Source organism: Brachycentrus maculatus, unplaced genomic scaffold (genome assembly GCF_059751285.1).
Source record: "Brachycentrus maculatus isolate JH-2025_06_01 unplaced genomic scaffold, ASM5975128v1 h1tg000156l, whole genome shotgun sequence".
NCBI lineage: Eukaryota > Metazoa > Arthropoda > Insecta > Trichoptera > Brachycentridae > Brachycentrus > Brachycentrus maculatus.
Genome location: NW_028280909.1, coordinates 184,559 through 205,949, shown reverse-complemented (window position 1 = coordinate 205,949; position 21,391 = coordinate 184,559). Strand labels below are relative to the sequence as shown.

At 32.3% G+C, this 21,391-nt stretch overlaps 1 protein-coding gene across 9 annotated transcripts in view; it reads left to right on the top strand.

The window, feature by feature from the left end:
• Nucleotides 1-420: 420 nt before the first annotated feature.
• Nucleotides 421-21,391, top strand: part of LOC148308607 (oxysterol-binding protein-related protein 6-like) — a 65,728-nt gene continuing 44,757 nt past the window's right edge. For 2 of the 9 annotated variants that reach the window (XM_088261452.1, XM_088261456.1), the window contains exons 1-2: nt 421-723; nt 14,548-14,639. In XM_088261452.1, coding sequence (XP_088117578.1) covers nt 14,588-14,639 — 52 coding nt within the window. In that variant the 5' untranslated portion in view covers nt 421-723; nt 14,548-14,587. Of the gene's footprint in view, nt 724-14,544; nt 14,640-21,391 lie in introns of all 9 variants that reach the window. The other 7 variants (XM_088261454.1, XM_088261448.1, XM_088261457.1 and 4 more) reach the window with 6 other exon arrangements.

The window sequence follows — 21,391 nt, the reverse complement described above, 5'->3', positions numbered from 1 at the left end:
TTTTTTTATAAATAAAATTCATTGAATTTTTCCTTCTTTTGTTTTTTGTTGTCAGTCGTTGACCTCGATGGAATAATATTTTTGACATATTGATATCAGATTAAAAAAAATCACCTCATAGGTAACAGTACATATATATTTTTTGGAAGGGGAATTTAGAACCAGCTTGATCATATATCAAAAATATTCTTTTCTCATTGTTCTCAATTCGTCAAAAATACAAAAATTACTATTTTTCTTACTGAACTAAATTATTCAATTCACAATTTACCCTCTAATAGTGAAAATTTTGAGCGAAAATGCGTACATAAAAATCATCTGTGCGGTATCTGCGCCGAAGTAAATTTTCGCATTGCGATAGTTTGAAAAATCCTCGCTAGAGGGGAAACTTGACTTTGCGTACAAATTATACGAAACGTCAAGAATCGGATGACGTACTAGAGCTGACCAGTGCGCGCGCGGACGGTCGCTTGCGATTTTACTAGTGTGAATGGAGTGTTTCGCGAGTGATATCATTTCCCGAAGAACTATCAATTAAAACCGATACTCCATTATTTTTTCTACCTAATTTTTAAACCGATTCACGCTGCGAACGATCAAAGTGTAGTGAAGTGCCACCCAAAGTTCCGTGCGAAATGTCATTTGGTCGTTTCGTCAGTGCAATTTCTAGTGTGTGGTGATTTAATTTTTACAAATATATGGATACCTTTTTTACAACGTTACGTAAGTGTTGCATTTTTATGTAATTGATTGGCTGTTATGCTGGGAATGCGGTGCGGTTATGATAGATTTGTGGCGCTCAACCTTGTGCGAGGTTAAATCGACCTCGGCCCCTCTGCCCGAAATTACTCCGACCTATTTGCGAGCGGGAAATGTCAATGAATGAAAATCTATCGACGAACAGGTGACAGTGACAACCCTTTGCGAATATTCCAAATTCGTAAATACATCATATTATGAATATATATATCACCTGTATAACCGTTTTGCTTCTTTTTTACAACTAGCAAAATGTCAATGAATGAAAACAGGTAAAATTGACAACCCTTTTCGAATATTCGAAATTGGAATATTTTTATCATATGAATATAACACATTCATAATCGTTTTGCTTGCTACATTTTTACAACTAGCAAAATATTAGTGAATGAAAACGAGTAAAAGTGACAACCCTTTTCGAATATCTATCATATTATGAATATTTTACACCTGCATAATTGTATTTCTACATTTTTACAAGTAACGAAATGTCAGTGAATGAAAACAGGTAAAATTGACAACCCTTTTCGAATATTCGAATATTATACCTTCATAATCGTTTTGCTATATTTTTACAACTAGTAAAATATCAGTGAATGAAATCAAGTAAAATGACAATCCTTTTCGCATATTTCTCAAACTATAAATATTACACATTCATAATTGTTTTACTACATTTTTACAATTAGCAACAACCTTTTTCGAATATCGAGCAATTTTTACCTTACAAATATAACACATTAATAACACACTAATAAGACCACTTTTTTGAATTTATGATAGTAAATACGACTAGTATCAAGAACTACAGTTGTTCTCATAAGCAGATAAAAATACAAACCTTTTGTATATTCATCTGTTGATGAGAACATCTGTAGTCTTGTTTACATTAAGGGTTCTCGTAAACATCTAATTCAGAAAGCGAACGGCCGCGCAAGGGGCCAGACGTGTCTCTACCCACATTTAAAAAAAAAAAACATTAATATGCATTAAAATTGAAATACTTATATTGATTTTATATACAGTGAAAGCTCTTTCTATCGTTCCTCGAATAATCGTTTTCCCGGATGTGTCGTTTATTTCTTCTACCCCGAATACATTTCTTACAAAAATAGAACGCATCGATCGTTTCTATCCACCATTTTACCGCATTCATCGTTTGAATTATGCTACATATTTGATATAATTTGTCTGTTTTTTTTACTTTTTTTTTAAATTTTCTGAATTTTGTTACATTCGACGACAATATTTCAGCGTGTGGGATACAGACTATCGAAAGCTTGTGTGATGGATACAGCAGAAGAGGTCTGAAGATCTTTGAGTTCTGTTCAACTTTGTATTTTTTTTTAATAAATACATTTATTAACATCTAAAACTTGTATTCTTGAAATTCCCACCTACTAATGGTGATGCAGATTGGGAGGACGGTATCTTTACTCGATCGTATCTCCTTGTGTATTGACTTTTTTATCCCGCATTCATTGTTTTCCCGCATTCATAGTTTATTTCAATAGGTCCCTTTAAAAACGATAGATAGAGGTTTCACTGTATACTTCACTTGTAACTCGTTACCTTTCAATGTTTCATTTAAAAAAAAAAAACATGTATGTATTTATTTTGAAGAAAAAATTATTTCTACTATACAAAAACGGTATTTTAAGCAAAAAATGGAATTACGTTAAATGTTACGTGGGAAAATTAATTTGCGGTTTATCGTAAATTATATATATATAAAACCCTTATCCGAACCCCAAATGGTGCATAGGGCACTGCTTCACATAAACGCAGTGTTATTTTGATCGTTTACACATAAAGGAAAGGTGATCAGCCCTCCGCTTCAGGTAATATTGAATAAATAATACAGTGAAAAAATCTCTTATATTTATTTGACCCCCCCTGGGAATCGGACCCGGGACCTACAGAACGGTAGCCGAGCGTGCTGACCATTACACTACGGAGGCGGAGTAAATTAGGGCTAATAAATTTTGAAAAATATGTCTCATACAAATGTTAATTTTATTTTTATATTCAAATCATCATTCCACAAAGTTATGCAGAATCAATACATAATTTGTATGAACAGCATTTGAACCGATTTTATATTGTATTTGAATAATTTTACGAGTTTTTTATTCATAATTTCAATGCTTATATGAAAATTATGTATCTTCTTGCAGTATGTCTCAAAAAAGTGAATAAAATTTATTATACGTTTATGTACCATATTCGTGGACTTAACGTAATCGAAAGATTTAGGGAGACAGAGTGATTGGCCCTGCGCTCCCGAGGCCTGAGGTCCGAGGACCCCTCAACAGAAAAGCCTGGAGACAGTTTGTGGACTCCATATGCTCCACCTAGGGAGCGGATGTGGTTATATATATGTACCATTTGGTTCGATGTGTATTTGTTGATAAAAAAAAAGCTTTCTGAAACGTATTTCTTAATTTTAATTATTATTATTTATCGGTGCATACGCCTGTAAGGCCCTCTACATATCGCCCAATCCTTTCAAGAACGTCACAAATCAAAAAACTTGATTTTCAGGAGAACGTTTTTAAAGTTTAAAAATATAATACGATGTATTAAAAATATATATCAAGCCACTTACTGAACTTTTTACTGTGCAACAGATCTTTTTAGGTTAAACCTGGAGGTTTTTTCTCCATTAAATAAAAATATTTAGTATTTTAAAAAAAATTATTAAATAGTACCATTTCTTCGAAATGCAAATATAACACTTTCTGCCTTCTAGCGGGTAAGTATTAAGTTAAGTCCGAACACACGCACAACTGAAAATTGACGATTTTTGATATATGACGTTTTTGAAAGGAGTGCGCGATATAGAATATGTATAAGGAAATAATTATGAATGTACAGTAATATAATGGAACGTAAGTACATGACACAATCTAAAATTGGTGCATTGGGCACTGCATCATATAAACGCAGTGTTATCTTGATCGTAAACACGTGAAGAAAAGGTGATCAGCCCTCCGCTTTAGGTGCCAATCCAGGGTAATATTGAATAAATATTAGAGTGAAAAAGTATATCTATTTAACCCTACCCCTGGGAATCGAACCCGATTAAATCCGATTGAAATATATATATATATATATATATATATATATATATATATATATATATATATATATATATATATATATATATATATATATATATATATATATATATATATATATATATATATATATATATATATATATTTATTTATTGTTTCGGCATTAACTTTGTGGTAAGACATGTTACATGTTATTTTTCGGAATTTGCAAATCATATAATAGATACTAATCACTCATTTCACTCCCATAAATTAAAATTATTACACCTTGTTCCATATAAAGGCCAAATTATGAATTATCTTGAAAATTTAGAAATACAAAAAAACCTGAATTCTAATAATAATTTATTAAATAATATATTGTTTCAAAATTCTTCGCCATTGCTTACAATTTTTCCTTTGTTTTCAAACTCCGTTCCTTGACTAACCCCTTCCCCTTACTTTCCCCCTATCCTTATTTATAGAACAATTTTATATTTTATATTTTAGTTATTATACAGACCTGAATGATGGAAGTTTAGCTTCTGAAACATGTAGTCTATAATTAAACTCAAGTGGTAAAAAACGAAGTGTTTTCTTTAATTATTATATATATATATATATATATATATATATATATATATATATATATATATATATATATATATATATATATATATATATATATATATATATATATATATATATATATATATATATATATATATATATATATATATATATATATATATATATATATATATATATATATATATATATATATATATATATATATATATATATATATATATATATATATATATATATATATATATATATATATATATATATATATATATATATATATATATATATATATATATATATATATATATATATATATATATATATATATATATATATATATATATATATATATATATATATATATATATATATATATATATATATATATATATATATATATATATATATATATATATATATATATATATATATATATATATATATATATATATATATATATATATATATATATATATATATATATATATATATATATATATATATATATATATATATATATATATATATATATATATATATAAATGTACTTAAATCTATTAAATAATGAGCCAACGTTAAAGTATGTATTGATATATGTTAATATAGTATTTCCTCGTTAGAACAATAACATAAGAAAGAAAAAAACTGAATAAATTATTGTAAACGATGAACTTGAACAAATACACGGATGAAGATACGTCTTTTGTCCTTACACAATCGCTGTAAAACGCTCGATGTAGGAGTAATTTAGATCAGTGCTCCGCAAAGTGTGTGCCGCGGAAAAAAGTCCAGTTTTGTGCTAGACACATCAATGAGTCCATTCGCCAGGAACTACGCTTGGATGGCTCGACTCTGGCCAATATCTGTACCCGACGGATTCTCCAGTTCTTTGGACACGTTGCGCGTGGCAACGAGGATAGCCTGGAATGACTAGTTGTGATAGGTAGCCTGGAGGGAAAGAGAGGGAGAGGAAGATCCCAACACGATGGACCGATCAAATTAAGGCAGCAGGGTAGCCTGGAAAGAAAGAGGGGGAGAGGAAGATCCCACACGATGGACCGATCAAATTAAGGCAGCAGCAGGCACCTCAGTGGTTGGAGCGCTACGTGCAGCGCAGTCAAGAGATAACTGGAGAAGAGTCATTGCTTCTGCAAGGGTCACAACCCTCAGCAATGAGGAATAAGACGGAGAAGAAGAAGAATTATTATTTCGCCTAGTTTTGGCATTTTCAAACGCATGTTAATTTCGTTTGAAAATGCCATAGCTTAAAACAATTGGCACAATATTGATTTTTATGTGTTTTAACGATAAAATACAAATTAGAATACTCAAAAAATCTGTGTTTGATTCAACATTTAATACATAAGTTTAATTTTTATATTGAAATCATCGTGTTATTTCACAAAGTTTATTCTGTTATCCTGTTCATATTCTTAGTCATTCTCTTGTTTTCCATTCGCTCCACATGTCCATACCACCTTCAGCATGGATAGGCCACTGCGTAGCGTAAACTTGTACACAGCTTATGCGCTGTATATGTGCCTCAAAGGAAGATACAAAAACCGATATTTTTATCGCAGTTACATTTTTTTCTATTACAGCAATATTTTTGCCATATACTGATAAGCAATGCACACACGGATTCAATTATTGATGTTATGAAATGTACCACATCGCTCACTCCTTTCAAGAACGTCAAAAATAAAAAATGGTCAATTTTCAGTTGTGCATGTTTTCGGAATGTCCAGAAAATGTACTATATCCCAGCAAAACCGGCATATTTTTAACTTAATATTTACCCGCTACAGGACATAAAGTGTTATTTTTGCATTTTGAAGAAAAGGTATTGTTTAATTATTTTTCAAATATGCCCAATATTTTTCAAATGGAGAAAAAACCTTCAGGTTTACCTAAAATGATCTGCTGCACAGTAAAAAGTTCAAAAAGTGGCTTGATATTTATTTTTAATACATTGTACTATATTTTTAAACGTTAAAAACGTTCTCCTGAAAAATCAAGTTTTTTTTATTTATGACGTTCTTGAAAGGAGTGAGCGACATGTGAATGTATCTGTATGAATTATAATGGTATGTACTAATGCACCATATATGTACATATTATACATGTGTTTGACATTGCATTTTATATCTTATTTTGTTCATGGACAACTTATTTAATTACTATACACTTTATTTATTTTAAAACGTATATATTTTTTTCTTTATTTTAAATTCTTTTGCATTATACAAACGTGGCATAAATTAAAATACAAAAAAATATGAATAAAATATAACTACAAAAAAAGATCCCACAAAGGCATGGCCTGTGTGTGGGTATACAATATAATTTAGGTCACAGTAAAGGGCACTGGCAAGAATACAATAGGTATTATAAGTAAAACTAGAATAATAGTGTTAATATAAAATACAAAATACTTGACTATCAGAAAAAAATATAAAATGAATTTTAAAAAAAAATAAAATTAAAACTTATTTATTTTTTACACAAATGTTGATAAAATTAGTATATAACCACTCACCGAGATTTTTACGTCTACCGGTTTCGAGACGTACCCGTCTCTTCGTCAGGACAATCACTAACACAGCATGCATCTAAATGGGCCTTAGTAAACTTAAAAGTGGTCTTATACAAGTTTTTCATTGTTATATTGAAATCATTATGTTATTTCTCAAAAGTATTCACCAGCTTAGTTTCGTATCAAGTTATGAGGTTAAGTAAGTTATATGCGGTGCCTTATGCACCATTGTCTGCAAATTGACTATTTTAGAGATTTGATCTGATTTTTCCATAGCAATAATTCTCTATATCTACTTTTCATGTGATGGAATAACCAAGTGTTAACTGGTCGGCGTAATAGGACTTCAAGGTTTCATGACGACATGCTTCTAAGAAATGGAATAATTATTTTTTACGATATCAATTAGCGGTGGGTGAGATCCGATCATTCAGGAGATCCGGATCGCTTGATTGATCCACTCACTAGAACCGGTTCGATTGAACGATGTATATCAGTGTTCCGCAAACTTTTTCTATTCAAGTGCGAGTGTTTTTGCCTAGAATTTTGAATGAAATTATAGTAACTTTAAACATAAAGAGTAAATCCACTCACAAGTAGGCATAGGCTATGAAACTTATAAAGTTGAAGCCTGAGTAGGGACATGATAAACGCTGTTGCATAAGCCGTAGCTAGATTTCAGAGTCACTTGGACGTTAAGTAATACAAAAAAAAAATTTCATGGTACACCTACCAAATTAAGAAATTTCAGAGGTGCATATTCACCATATTATGGTAACATATTTAACATGTCGCTCACTCCTTTCAAGAACGTCATAAATCAAAAAACTTGATTGTTCAGAAGAACGTTTTAAAGTTTAAAAATATAATACAATGTATTAAAAAATAAATATCAAGCCACTTATTGAACTTTTTACTGTGCTTTTATCTTTTTAGGTAAAACCTGAAGGTTCTTTCTCCATTTGAAAAATTTTAATATAGTTACAAAAAAGAATTAAACAATACCTTTTCTTCAAAATGCAAAAACAACACTTTCTGCCCTGTAGCGGGTAAATATTAAGTTAAAAATATGTTGCTTTTGCTGGGATAAAGTACATTTTTTGGGCATTCCGAAAACATGCACAACTGAAAATTGACGATTTTTGATTTATGACGTTCTTGAAAGGAGTGCGCGATGTGTTTAATGCGAAATGTGAGCCTACTTAACTGAGCCCGGGCAAACAAGATTTGGAGCAATGGTATTATTTTCACAAAACTAGACGTTTTTTCCGCGGCACATAAAACTAATCACCACGGTACACCAGTGTGCCCCGGCACACACTTTACGGAACAATGATTTACATGTCACTTGAAACTATCCTCTCTATATTTAACCAATATAACCCTGGACTGGTACCTGAAGCGGAGGGCTGATCACCTTTCCTTCGTGTGTTAATGATCAAGATAACACTGCGTTTATATGATGCAGTACCTACCATACGCATCATTGGGGTGCGGATAAGGGTTTGATGAAGAAGAAGAATAAACTATCCTAAGTAGCTACTATTTCCGCCTCCGTAGTGTAATGGTCAGCATGCTCGCCTACCGTTCTGGAGGTCCCGGGTTCGATTCCCAGGGGGGTTTAATAAATATAAGTGATTTTTTCACTCTAATATTTATTCAATATTACACTGGACTGGTACCTGAAGTGGAGGGCTGATCACCTTTCCTTCATGTGTAATCGATCGAGATAACACTGCGTTTATATGAAGCAGTGCCCTATGCACCATTGGGGTGCGGTAAGGGATTTATTATTTATTATTATTAAGTAGCTACTATTACAACCATCACCCATTTCTAAAGGTGTAGGCAGAGAGGATGGAACGCCACACTCTTCTATCTTGACATACACTCCTAGCTTCCTTCACGTCCATATATCTAGTAATACATGCCTTCCGATTACGTAGGCTTTTGATACCACCAGATTTTCGCATGCAAGTATTTTTTATTACCGGTAATTTTTATTTCCAAAATTTTATTAAATAAATATTTTTTTTTACTTTAAAACCATTTAAAATAACACGCTCTCCTTTTGCTCGTTATAGACGAAAAGTTGCTCGTTATAACCTTGAACAGAGAGGAGATAATCAGAAACCAAAATGTCAACGAAATGCGATCTCTCAGAAGAATGTGCAACAAAACGATGTATGATAGATGTACGAATAGTGAAATAAGGAAGGAATGCAAAGCTGAGATAAGCATTATCGATAAAATTAAGAAAGGTGTGTTGAGATGGTTTGGACATGTAGAACGAATGAGTGACGAAAGAACGGTAAAACAAATTTATGAGGCGCATGTTAGCGGGAAAAGAAGCAGAGGAAGACCGAGAAAAACATGGCACGATCAGGTATGCCAAATACTTGAAAGTGGTCAGGTTAGGAGTCGTGACAATCGGCGGGTATGTATGAGGAGATGCATGAACGTGGAAGAGGCGAAGAATGTTTGCAAGGACAGAGTGGTGTGGCGCTCTATTCTCTCTGCCTACCCCTGCGGGGAAGCTGCGTGATGGTTAGTTAGTTAGTTAGTTAAAATGTCAACCAATGTTTTTAACAGTAAAATGCAACTTAGTAGACTCAAAAAATCTGTGTTTGATTCAAAAATGAATACTCACCGCTCACTCCTTTCAACAACGTCATATTTAAAAAAAACTTGATTTTTCAGGAGATCGTTTTTAAAGTTTAAAATATAATGAAATGTATTGAAAATAAATATCAAGCCTCTTATTGAACTTTTGACTGTGCGACAGATCATTTTAGGTAAAACCTGAAGGTTTTTTTCTCTATTTGAAAATATTTAGTTAATTTAAAAAAAAAATTAAACAATACCGTTCCTTAAAAATGCAAAAACAACACTTTCTGCCCTGTAGCGGGTAAATATAAAGTTAAAAATATGCCGCTTTTACTGGGATATAGTACATTTTCTGGGCATTCCGAAGACATGCACAATTGAAAATTGACGATTTTTGATAAATGACGTTGCTGAAAGGCGTGAGCGATATATTAAAACGGAGTTCTGCAAATTAAACGCACAATAAATAAATTGAATTTTTATACCTGCTATCAAATCATTGTGTTATTCCACAGATAAATCAATAAATAGTACGAGTAAGGGCGTTTGTGCACTAAACGGAATTTTACCGTCCGGCACTTCAGTTAGCGTGATAAAAGAACGATTGGCTTTGATTGGTTTGTGCTTTTGTCCATCTTTCTTCGGACCGGTGCTCTTCATCGGTGCGTGAACACGTTGCGCGTAAATTCGATCACGCTAAACTGTCGTAGTCGCTTTTATTGTTCAAAACCGGACTGCCGGACGGTAAAATCCCGTATAGTGCACAAGCCCACTAAGGCTGACCTTTGCAATGTGTGATAAAGGTCTGGTCTTTATCTTGTGCAAACGTGTTTTAATACCATTCATAGCGACGTCATTTTGAACAGGTAGTTTGGCCCTTGAGTCACTGCAGGAAAATGTATTTTCTTATACAATCGCACATTGACAGTTTTATTATCATTTTGTATGATTAATTTTATTATCGTATGATAATAATGTCCGCCTCCGTGGTGGAACGGTTAGCGTGTTTAGCTACCGTGCTGGAGGGTCCAGGGTTCGATTCCCAGGGGCGGGGGGTGATAATAATATATATATATATATATATATATATATATATATATATATATATATATATATATATATATATATATATATATATATATATATATATATATATATATATATATATATATATATATATATATATATATATATATATATATATATATATATATATATATATATATATATATATATATATATATATATATATATATATATATATATATATATATATATATATATATATATATATATATATATATATATATATATATATATATATATATATATATATATATATATATATATATATATATATATATATATATATATATATATATATATATATATATATATATATATATATATATATATATATATATATATATATATATATATATATATATATATATATATATATATATATATATATATATATATATATATATATATATATATATATATATATATATATATATATATATATATATATATATATATATATATGAATAATATAATATTTTAAATTTATACTTATATTTTTTTACAAAAATGTTAATAACATAGCATATAACCACTCACCGAGATTTTTATGTCTACCGGTTTCGAGACGTACCCGTCTCTTCGTCAGGACAATCACTACCACAGCATGCAAACAATACCACCCTTCACTACCATAGCACTATTTACACATAGCACTTTGAGTGTGTGAATAGTGCTATGGTAGTGAAGGGTAGTATTGTTTGCATGCATGACACAAAAATGTCGGTTAGTGTTTATATATTAGTATTATTAACTTTTTTGTAAAAAAATAAATAAGTAAAAATTACTAACCACAGAGTAAATGCTTTAAATATATAATATTCAGAATATTTTAAATTTATTTTTGTTAATAAAGAGTTCATTGAAAATTTTCTCGTAAATTTCAAAGTTGACGTGTTTGTTTTAATTAAACAACTTATTTGACCCGCGACACGAATTTTCAATTGAAAAAAAATAAACAAATTTGACCCAGATAATCAAATTATAAGCTTAATAATAAAAATGAAAATGGTATTTTCTGGCGTTTCTCATGTGTGTGATTATAATCCAGGATTCGGATCTCACATACTAATATAAGAGTTTCTGCTTAGTAAAAAGCTTCTTTACATCTCACCAATAGATGTCTCTAGTGAAGTTATAGTGATTCATGAACAAGGTTTCTAAATTGGTTCATATATATAGAACTTCCAAGAATTTGAGTAGTGTGGTTGTCAATAATGGGTAGAATTGGTGAATGTTACACGTGTGTAAAGTGATCACTTAAACCAGCCTATGACGGTCGTAATCCCCGTAAATGCCCAGACTTCCATATTCTTCTTCATCTTTGATGAGATATCAAAAAATAATATGAAATTTGACCCACTTGGGAAAAAGTTCGCCAACCCTGATCTGGTATATAATCCAGAATTTTATTTTATTTTATTTTTTTTTTCAATTACCTAACGTCCAAGTGACTCAGATATCTAGCTACGGCTTATGCAACAGCGTTTATCATGTCCCTACTCAGGCTTCAACTTTATAAGTTTCATAGCCTATGCCTACTTGTGAGTGGATTTACTCTTTATGTTAAAAGTTACTATAATTTCATGTAATTCATGAATGAAAATTCTAGGCAAAAGCACTCGCTCCAGAACTTTATGATTCAAATCCTCACTTTTAAATGCCCAGGAGTTATTGTGACCCCTGTATTTGGCGTTACGTCACCCATTGTGGTGTATATCGAGTGTTACCTGGGCCCAGGTGATGTGACGCATTGCTGATGCAATCTCTTTCCTGCATGTAAATATTATTCAGAAAGTTAACACGGCCAACGGATTTACTCCAGAAATAGGTATGGCCACATTCAATTGTTAAAATGTTACTACATATCATGTCTTTGTGATATAAATTTTAATTAAAATATTCCTTTTGCGTCATAATTTCGCTTGCCCTCGATATTTATACAGGGTGGCGCAAAATTATTCACCCTATCGTAATATATTATTTTTGACTTCTCATCAAAGATGAAGAAGAATATGGAAGTCTGGGCATTTACGGGGGTGACGACCGTCGTAGGCTGGTTTAAGTGATCACTTTACACACGTGTAACGTTCACCAATTCTACCCATTATTGACAACCACACTACTCGAATTCTTGGAAGTTCTGTATATATGAACCAATTTAGAAACCTTGTTCTTGAATCAATAGAACTTCACTAGAGACATCTATTGGTGAGATGTAAAGAAGCTTTTTACTAAGCAGAAACTTATTATTATTATTTTTTTATTTATTTTATTAATCTATCGTAAGATGTTATAATTTTTGCAAATGGCGTCTCACGTCAGTCATATTTGACACTTGTGAAGTAGACAGCTGCAGTATACAAAAATATTGATAAAACGGGCACAAATGTGTATCGATACTGGCGGATTTCATCTTTTCCACTTAACAGAAAAAAATGTAATGGAGATTACTCGAAATAATATTTTTTATTTAGTAAAAAAGTTACTCAAAAATAAATTTGTATGGGTAATTTTGTGTTGAAGTTATTGTGACCCCTGTATTTGGCGTTACGTCACCCATTGTGGTGTATATCGAGTGTTACCTGGGCCCAGGTGAAGTGACTCATTGCTGATGTATTCTCTTTCCTGCATGTAAATATTATTCAGAAAGTTAACACGGCCAACGGATTTACTCCAGAAATAGGTATGGCCACATGTTACCGCCAGCGATTCGGGCGTTTTTCGAAACCGGTGATCGGTGATCGAATCCCGTGATGTCATGACTCGAATCGGTATGATCAAGCTAATCTGTGCACAAATTTGGTCGCCTTTTGCGTATTTTGTGTCTCCTGATATCGCTCACTCCTTTCAAGAACGTCGTAAATCAAAAAAACTTGATTTTTCGGGAGAACGTTTTTAAAGTTTAAAAATATAATACCATGTATTAAAAATGAATATCAAGCCACTTACTGAATTTTTTACTGTGCAACAGATCTTTTTAGGTAAAACCCGAAGGTTTTTTCTCCGTTTGAAGAATATTTATTATATAAAAAAAATTAAACAATACCTTTTCTTCAAAATGCAAAAACAACACTTTCTGCCCTGTAGCGGGCAAATATTAAATAAAAAATATGCCTCTTTTGCTGGGAAGTAACGATTACTAACCCTATCTGTAATCTAAAAAGTAACGATTACTAGCCCCATCTGTAATCTAAAAAGTAACGATTAGTAACCCTATATGTAATCTAAAAAGTAACGATTACTAGCCCTATCCGTAATCTAAAAAGTTACGTTTACTAGCCCTATCTGTAATCTAAAAAGTAACGATTACTAGCCCTATCTGTAATCTAAAAAGTTACATTTACTAGCCCTATCTGTAATCTAAAAAGTAACGATTAGTAGCCCTATCTGTAATCTAAAAAGTAACGATTACTAGCCCCATCTGTAATCTAAAAAGTAACGATTAGTAGCCCTATATGTAATCTAAAAAGTAACGATTACTAGCCCTATCTGTAATCTAAAAAGTAACGATTACTAGCCCTATCTGTTACCAAAAAAAGTAACGATTACCATCCCAATTCATAACCAAAAAAAAGAGCGATGAAACACTTGATCATGCCAAATTTTCATTGCTCTTCCTCTGCTACTATGACCAACTACGTCCGCCTCATAAATAAGTTTCACCGTTCTTTCCTCACTCATTCGTACACATGTCCAAACCATCTCAAGACACCTTCCTTAGTTTGATGAATAATGCTCATCTCAGCCTTGAGTCCCTTCCTTATTTCAGCGTTCGAACATGTATCTCGCATCGCTCTGCCAAAAATATTCCGAATACTTTAAATTAATTTAACCGATAGCACATACTTATATGCTAATTTAGTTTCACATGGCCTCATATTAATAGTGTGTTTGTGTGTTTTTTTCTAGCAGAAAATGGCGTAACTACATGAGGACCTGCGAGTGATAGATAATGTCTGGCATCCGACACATCTCAACCGAACCCGGCTTCCTTTCGATCAAAGGTAATTTTACTTATTTTTAATTTAAAATTTACTCGGTAATTACCGCTATATTTTACTTGGTAAATACCGCTTAATTTTACTCGGTAAATAACATTCCGCCTCCATAGTGTAGTGGTTAGAGCACTAGGCTACCGTGCTGGAAGTCCCGGTTTCGATTCCCAACAGGGTCGAAATAAATATTAGTGATTTTTCAGTCTAATATTTATTTGATATGACCCTGGACTGGTACCTGAAGCTGAGGGCTGATCACCTTTCTTCATGTGTCAACGATCAAGATAACACTGCCTTTATATGATGCAGTGCCCTATGCATCATCGGGTGCAGTTGAGGGTTTGAATGAATGAATGAATCCTGTCTTCACTCGTTTATTCGACATGTCCAAACCATCTCAACACGACTTTCTTAATTTTATCGATAATATATCGAAAGCTGTCCCACCGCATGCCCAGATCTGATACAGAAGCATCTACGCTTCCTGACAGATCTGCTCTTGCTAAGCAATTTGTTTTAACTAAGTTGTGAAATTTATTGAAAATGTGAAACAACATAAAATTGTATCCCGATTTTACTGTGAATTTACATTTAAAAGCTTTCAATATACCTGTCACTGCCAATCTAAATAAATACAAATTTTATCGATAGTGCTTATCGCTCACTCCTTTCAACAACGTCATAAATCAAAAATCGCCAATTTTCAGTTGTGCATGTTTTCGAAATGCCCAAAAAATGGACTATATCCCAGCAAAACCGGCATATTTTAAACTTAATATTTACCCGCTACAGGGCAGAAAGAGTTGTTTTTGCATTTTGAAGAAAAGGTATTGTTAAATTATTTTTTTTAAATATACTAAATATTTTTCAAATGGATAAAAAAAATCAGGTTTTACCTTGAAAGATCTGTTGCACAGTAAAAAGTTCAATAAGTGGCTTGATATTTATTTTTAATACATTGTATTATGTTTTTATCTTGAAAAACCATCTCCTGAAAAATCAAGTTTTTTGATTTACGACGTTGTTAAAAGGAGTGAGCGTTATCTCAGCCTCTTCGTTCTTCTCGTGTGCTTTTCATATTCTTCCTTTTCCATTTAATCAGACTGAGCCTCAGCAACGCGTGGCCGGGTGCGGCTAGTTGTAAAAAAAACGTATGAATAACACTGACGTGTGCATTTTCCAAACAAGGTTAGAATGAGCACTTATATGAACTCCCAGCAATGAGATGCATTACGGAAATGAAAGAAAAAACGCTTTTAATTATAATTCAAGGAATTTTTGGAATTACCCAACACACGAGAAACTTTTTTTTTTTAAATTCTTAATCCTGCTATGGAAAAGGAATCAAATTTTGCCTGACTTTTGAAGTTTGCTATCTTTTTTACAATCAACTCTCTAAAATTAGGAAAATGCGTATAACATATCGCTCACCGTCATAAATCAAAAAACTTGATTTTTCATTAGAACGTTTTTAAAGTTTAAAAATAAAATACAATGTATTAAAAATAAATATCAAGCCACTTACTGAACTTTTTACTGTGCAACTGATCTTTTTAGGTAAAACCTCAAAAGGTTGGTTATCCATTTAAAAAATATTTAGTATATTTAAAAAAATAATTAAACAATACCTTTTCTTCGAAATGCAAAAATAACACTTTATGCCCTGTAGCGGGTAAATCTTAAGTTAAAAATATGCCGCTTTTGCTGGGATATAGTACATTTTCTGGGCATTTCGAAAACATGCACACTGAAAATTGGCGATTTTTGATTTATGACGTTGTTGAATTTTGTTGATTTTTGATTTATGAGTGAGCGATATTTGAACTTTATCTGACGATTTGACAATATATGTTATTAGATCGTCGAGATGTTATCTTACCACTGATAACTATATTCTTGGCAGTGTCGTTGTTGCTACGGCTAGGTGCAGTCTACAAACAAGACGGCATCATGTCTCAAATTCTAGTGCTAGACGTATGACGTGATTATCATGGCCGCTTTTCAATACGGCGACACTTGAATTTAAGCATGTATAATTTTGTTTCTTTATTTTAAAAAAAATTGTGTTATACAAACATGACATAAATTCAAATACAAAAAATATGAATAAAATATAAATACAAAAAAAGATCCCACAAAGGCATGGCCTGTGTGTGGGTATACAATATAATTTAGGTCATAGTAAAGGGCACTGGCAAGAACACAATAGATATTATAAGAAGTTGAAGTAGAATAAAAGTGTCAATATAAAATACAAAATACTTGACTATCGTTAGTATTACTAGTGGTTGGACCATAGATATCAACAAATAGAGCCGCCAATAATTTTGCAATTTTACCAATATCAAAAAAAATCCATCGTTTCTGTGACGTCATTCATTACCAACTTACGAAAATAACGTATTTATGAAGGCGAATTTTCCACAAGAAAATGACGAATGAAAATATTGATTATATCGGCTGTTATAAACACTTCACGAGTCTAATACAATCCTTTATAGGTTAGGTATGTTAAACTAGATATTCCTCCCGTCTGACATAGATCCATTGTGAAATTTTACATTGTAACGAAAAATCCCAAAAAACATGTAAGGGTGTCATCATCTGTTTCTTCTAGCAAGTATGTAGTATAAATTTTTAGTAAAATTCGGCCCCCAGCTAATCTGTGAAGAATTCGATTATTTTTATTATACCCGTATACTATGGATAGAATAAGATATTAATTTATAACATTTTCCATTTACCGGGAACATGGCGTGCAGGATAGTGGAATAGTTTATGTGAAATTGTGGGCTCGTGCCGTGGTTCCCACCGTCTACGGTATTCTTCAAAAACCACCACATTAATATTGCCTGAGATCGATAATTCTAGTGCCGTTTTTAAGAGTACGCGCAAAGGGGGAATAACCTTAACCCTTTCTTCCCTGTGATGTATAACTAGTAAAATATAATGTATTAATATTTCATTTGCAACATTTTAAGTATGTACAGATACTCGTTCACAAATCGCTCACTCCTTTCAACAACGTCATTTATAAAAAAAATTGATTTTTCAGGAGATCGTTTTTAAAGTGTAAAAATAAAATCAAATGTATTAATAATAAATATCAAGCCACTTATTGAACTTTTTACTGTGGTTTTTAATGTTTTTTCTCCATTTGAAAAATTTTTGTATATGAAAAAAAAATTAAATAATACCTTTTATTCAAAATGCAAAAAAACACTTTCTGCCCTGTAGCGGGTAAATATTAAGTTAAAAATATGCTTCTTTTTCTGGGATATAGTACATTTTCTGGGCATTCTGAAAACATGCACAACTGAAAATTGACGATTTTTGATATATGACGTTGTTGTCAATTTTCAGTTGTGCATGTTTTCGGAATGCCCAAAAAATGTTCTATATCCCAGAAAAAGAAGAATATTTTTAACTTAATATTTACCCGCTACAGGGCAGAAAATGTGTTTTTTTTTTCATTTTGAAGAAAAGATACTGTTTAATAATAATTCTTTTTAATTTACTAAATATTTTTCAAATGGAGAAAAAACCTTCAGATTTTACCTAAAAAGATCCGTTGCACAGTAAAAAGTTCGATAAGTGGCTTGATATTTATTTTTAATACATTGTATTATATTTTTAAACTTTAAAAACGTTCTCTTGAAAAATCAAGAATTTGATTTATGACGTTCTTGAAAGGTGTGAGCGATATGGCAAAACGACGTATGATAAATGTTTTGAATATTGATATAAGGAAAGAATGCAAGGCTGAGATAAGCATTATCTATCAAATTATGAAATGTGTGTTGAGATGGTTTGGGCACGTGGAACATCGTATAATTCACACATCGCTTCATGTGCGAGTTCGTGGCAGTGTCTTTGATTGATTTGAACAATAATTTCGACATACTCAATATGTTGCCGATAGTGCGATACAGTAAAACCTCGATATAAAGGACTAATCGGAGTAATGAAGTGTCCGTTAAAAGCGAAAGTCCGTTGTATAAAAATAAGTATTAATTAATAAAATTTATATAACAATATTTTAAATGCGTCCCAAATACTTCACAAATCTGGATTATTTCCAGAACGAATCACTAGAACTTCACTAGAGACATCTATTGGTGAGATGTAAAGAAGCTTTTTACTAAGCAGAAACTCTTATATTAGTATGTGAGGTCCGAATCCTGGATTATAATCACACACGAGAAACGCCAGAAAATACCATTTTCATTTTTATTATTTAAGCTTATAATTTGACCAGATAATTTATTTACAACATTTTGAGTGTGTCTAAATACACGTGTGTAAAGTGATCACTTAAACCAGCCTATGACGGTCGTCAGCCCCGTAAATGCCCAGACTTCCATATTCTTCTTCATCTTTGACGAGATGTAAAAAAATAATTTATTTTATACATATTTTTTAAAACGGACTTTAGACTTTAACGGACATCTCCTCCCCCCAGTTGGTCCTTTATATCGAGGCTTTACTGCATTATTTTTCATTTATTTTTTATCTATTTTTTAAAAGGGATTTTTGGCTTTTTCTTGGCGCACACCTCCTACCCGCAATCAGTCGATTATATCGAGGATTTACTGTATTATTTAGTTGGCACGCGCTGGTCAACGCAATGCGATATCGCCGCACTTTCTAAGCAAATATCTCTCTAAGGATCAATACCTCTTTCCGTACTGCTTCATAGAGTCACAGCGGCCCGAGAAGTGGAATTATGCGCCAAATAACTTGGAAAATAATACCGAAAGCTCATTATTTTACTTTTCTGGGTCTTTGCCAACTTTCTCTCTCTGTGTATTAAAAAGAAAAAAATTGCTAGCGGTCTAGGGTTGTTTTTAACACGTTGTCGGCGGGACACGGCATTTGCCGTTTTACGCGGACTGTCGGTCAACTGCGGGACACGGCAAATGCCGTTTTTGTCGACTGTCGGTTATCGGCGGGAAGCGGCAATATACGGGTTTGTTATCAGCGTGAAATAAAACGCGTTGAAGGGTAATCTGCTACCTAGGTGTTAGGCGATAGTCTGTTGACGTTATTTGAGATGTCTTGTCTAGATTGGCTAGTGTGCCGCTTGTAAAGGCATCCCCAGAAATCTAGAGTTTTTATGCGATCTCAATCTCATGTTTAGTTTGAGCCATTTCACGTATTGGACTATTTTTCATACCGCTCGCACTGTTTTGTTTACTGTTTGGTATGTTATTATTTGAATATATTAGTATTGTATAGGGAATGATACCTCGGAGGGGAAGACTATTTTTTATAGTTTACAATGCTTCTAAAATTGTGAAATACGGAATACTTAATTAAAAATTATGATTATAATTTATTTTTGATGATCAAATGTCAATTATGATTTCTTTGAAAATTTCAATCAAAATATTATTTGGTTTAGAAATTGTGTCAATTTTAAGAAAGCGATATATTTTTGCGCTAATCGGGAAAAACACCCGCTATAGGCTAGAGTCTATTGTTCGAAGCGCCCGACTACAATGTGTTAAGCTGGCGTAGGTCTAAAAATTGAGAAAAATCTTTGTATTTTTATAAACTTATGACATATTAAGTATGACGTCCGTAATAAATTTTTCATTATTATTATATATATTTTTTTCATTTATATATTTGTTTTCTTTATATATTTTTTTCGTTTATATTTTATATATTTATTATTTATATTTTTTTCGAAATGCGATCCCTCAGACGAATGTGTGGCAAAACGATGTTTGATAGATGTTCGAATGATGAAATAAGGAAAGAATGTAAGGCTGAGATAAGCATTATCGATAAAATTAAGAAAGGTGTGTTGAGATGGTTTGGACACGTGGAGCGTATGAGTGAAGAAAGAGAACGGTTAAACAAATTTATGAGGCGAATGTAGTTGGAAAAAGAAGCAGAGGACGACCGAGGAAAACTTGGCACAATCAGGTATGTCAAATACTTGAAAGCGGCCGGGTCAGGAGTCGTAATAATCGTCGGTTATGTATGAGGAGATGCATGAATGTAGAAGAGGCAAAGAATGTTTGCAAAGACAGAGTGGTGTGGCGTTCGATTCTCTCTGCCTACCCCTGCGGGGAAGAGGCGTGATGGTTAGTTAGTTAGTTAGTTAGTTTTTTTTTCGTTCGATGACGGAAATTTGATGACGTATGCGAACGTTTTTCGTTTTATTCAAATATCTAAAGTTTAACCTGTAATATCTCCCTTAGTTCCCTACAGATTTTAATAAGAATGTTACCGATAGTCTTGTGATTTTTCATATTAATTTATTAGCCAATAATCCAACATCTTGGCAAATGCCTATTATCGACTATCGACCGCCGCCTTAGATGTTTCACTTTAATAAAAACCTCGGTGCGTATCCATTATTATGATCGGTTTATGCTGTTTGTCCGCCTCCGTAGTGTAATGGTCAGCACGCTCGGCTACCGCTCTGGAGGTCCCGGGTTCGACTCCCAAGGGGGGTAAAATAAATATAAGTGATTTTTTCACTGTCATATTTATTCAATATTACCCTGGACTGGTACCTGAAGCGGAGGGCTGATCACCTTTCCTTCATGTGTAAACGATCAAGATAACTCATCAAAGATGAAGAAGAATATGGAAGTCTGGGAAAATGAAAATGGTATTTTCTGGCGTTTCTCATGTGTGTGATTATAATCCAGGGTTTGGACCTCACATACTAATATAAGAGTTTCTGCTTAGTAAAAAAGCTTCTTTACATCTCACCAATAGATGTCTCTAGTGAAGATCTAGTG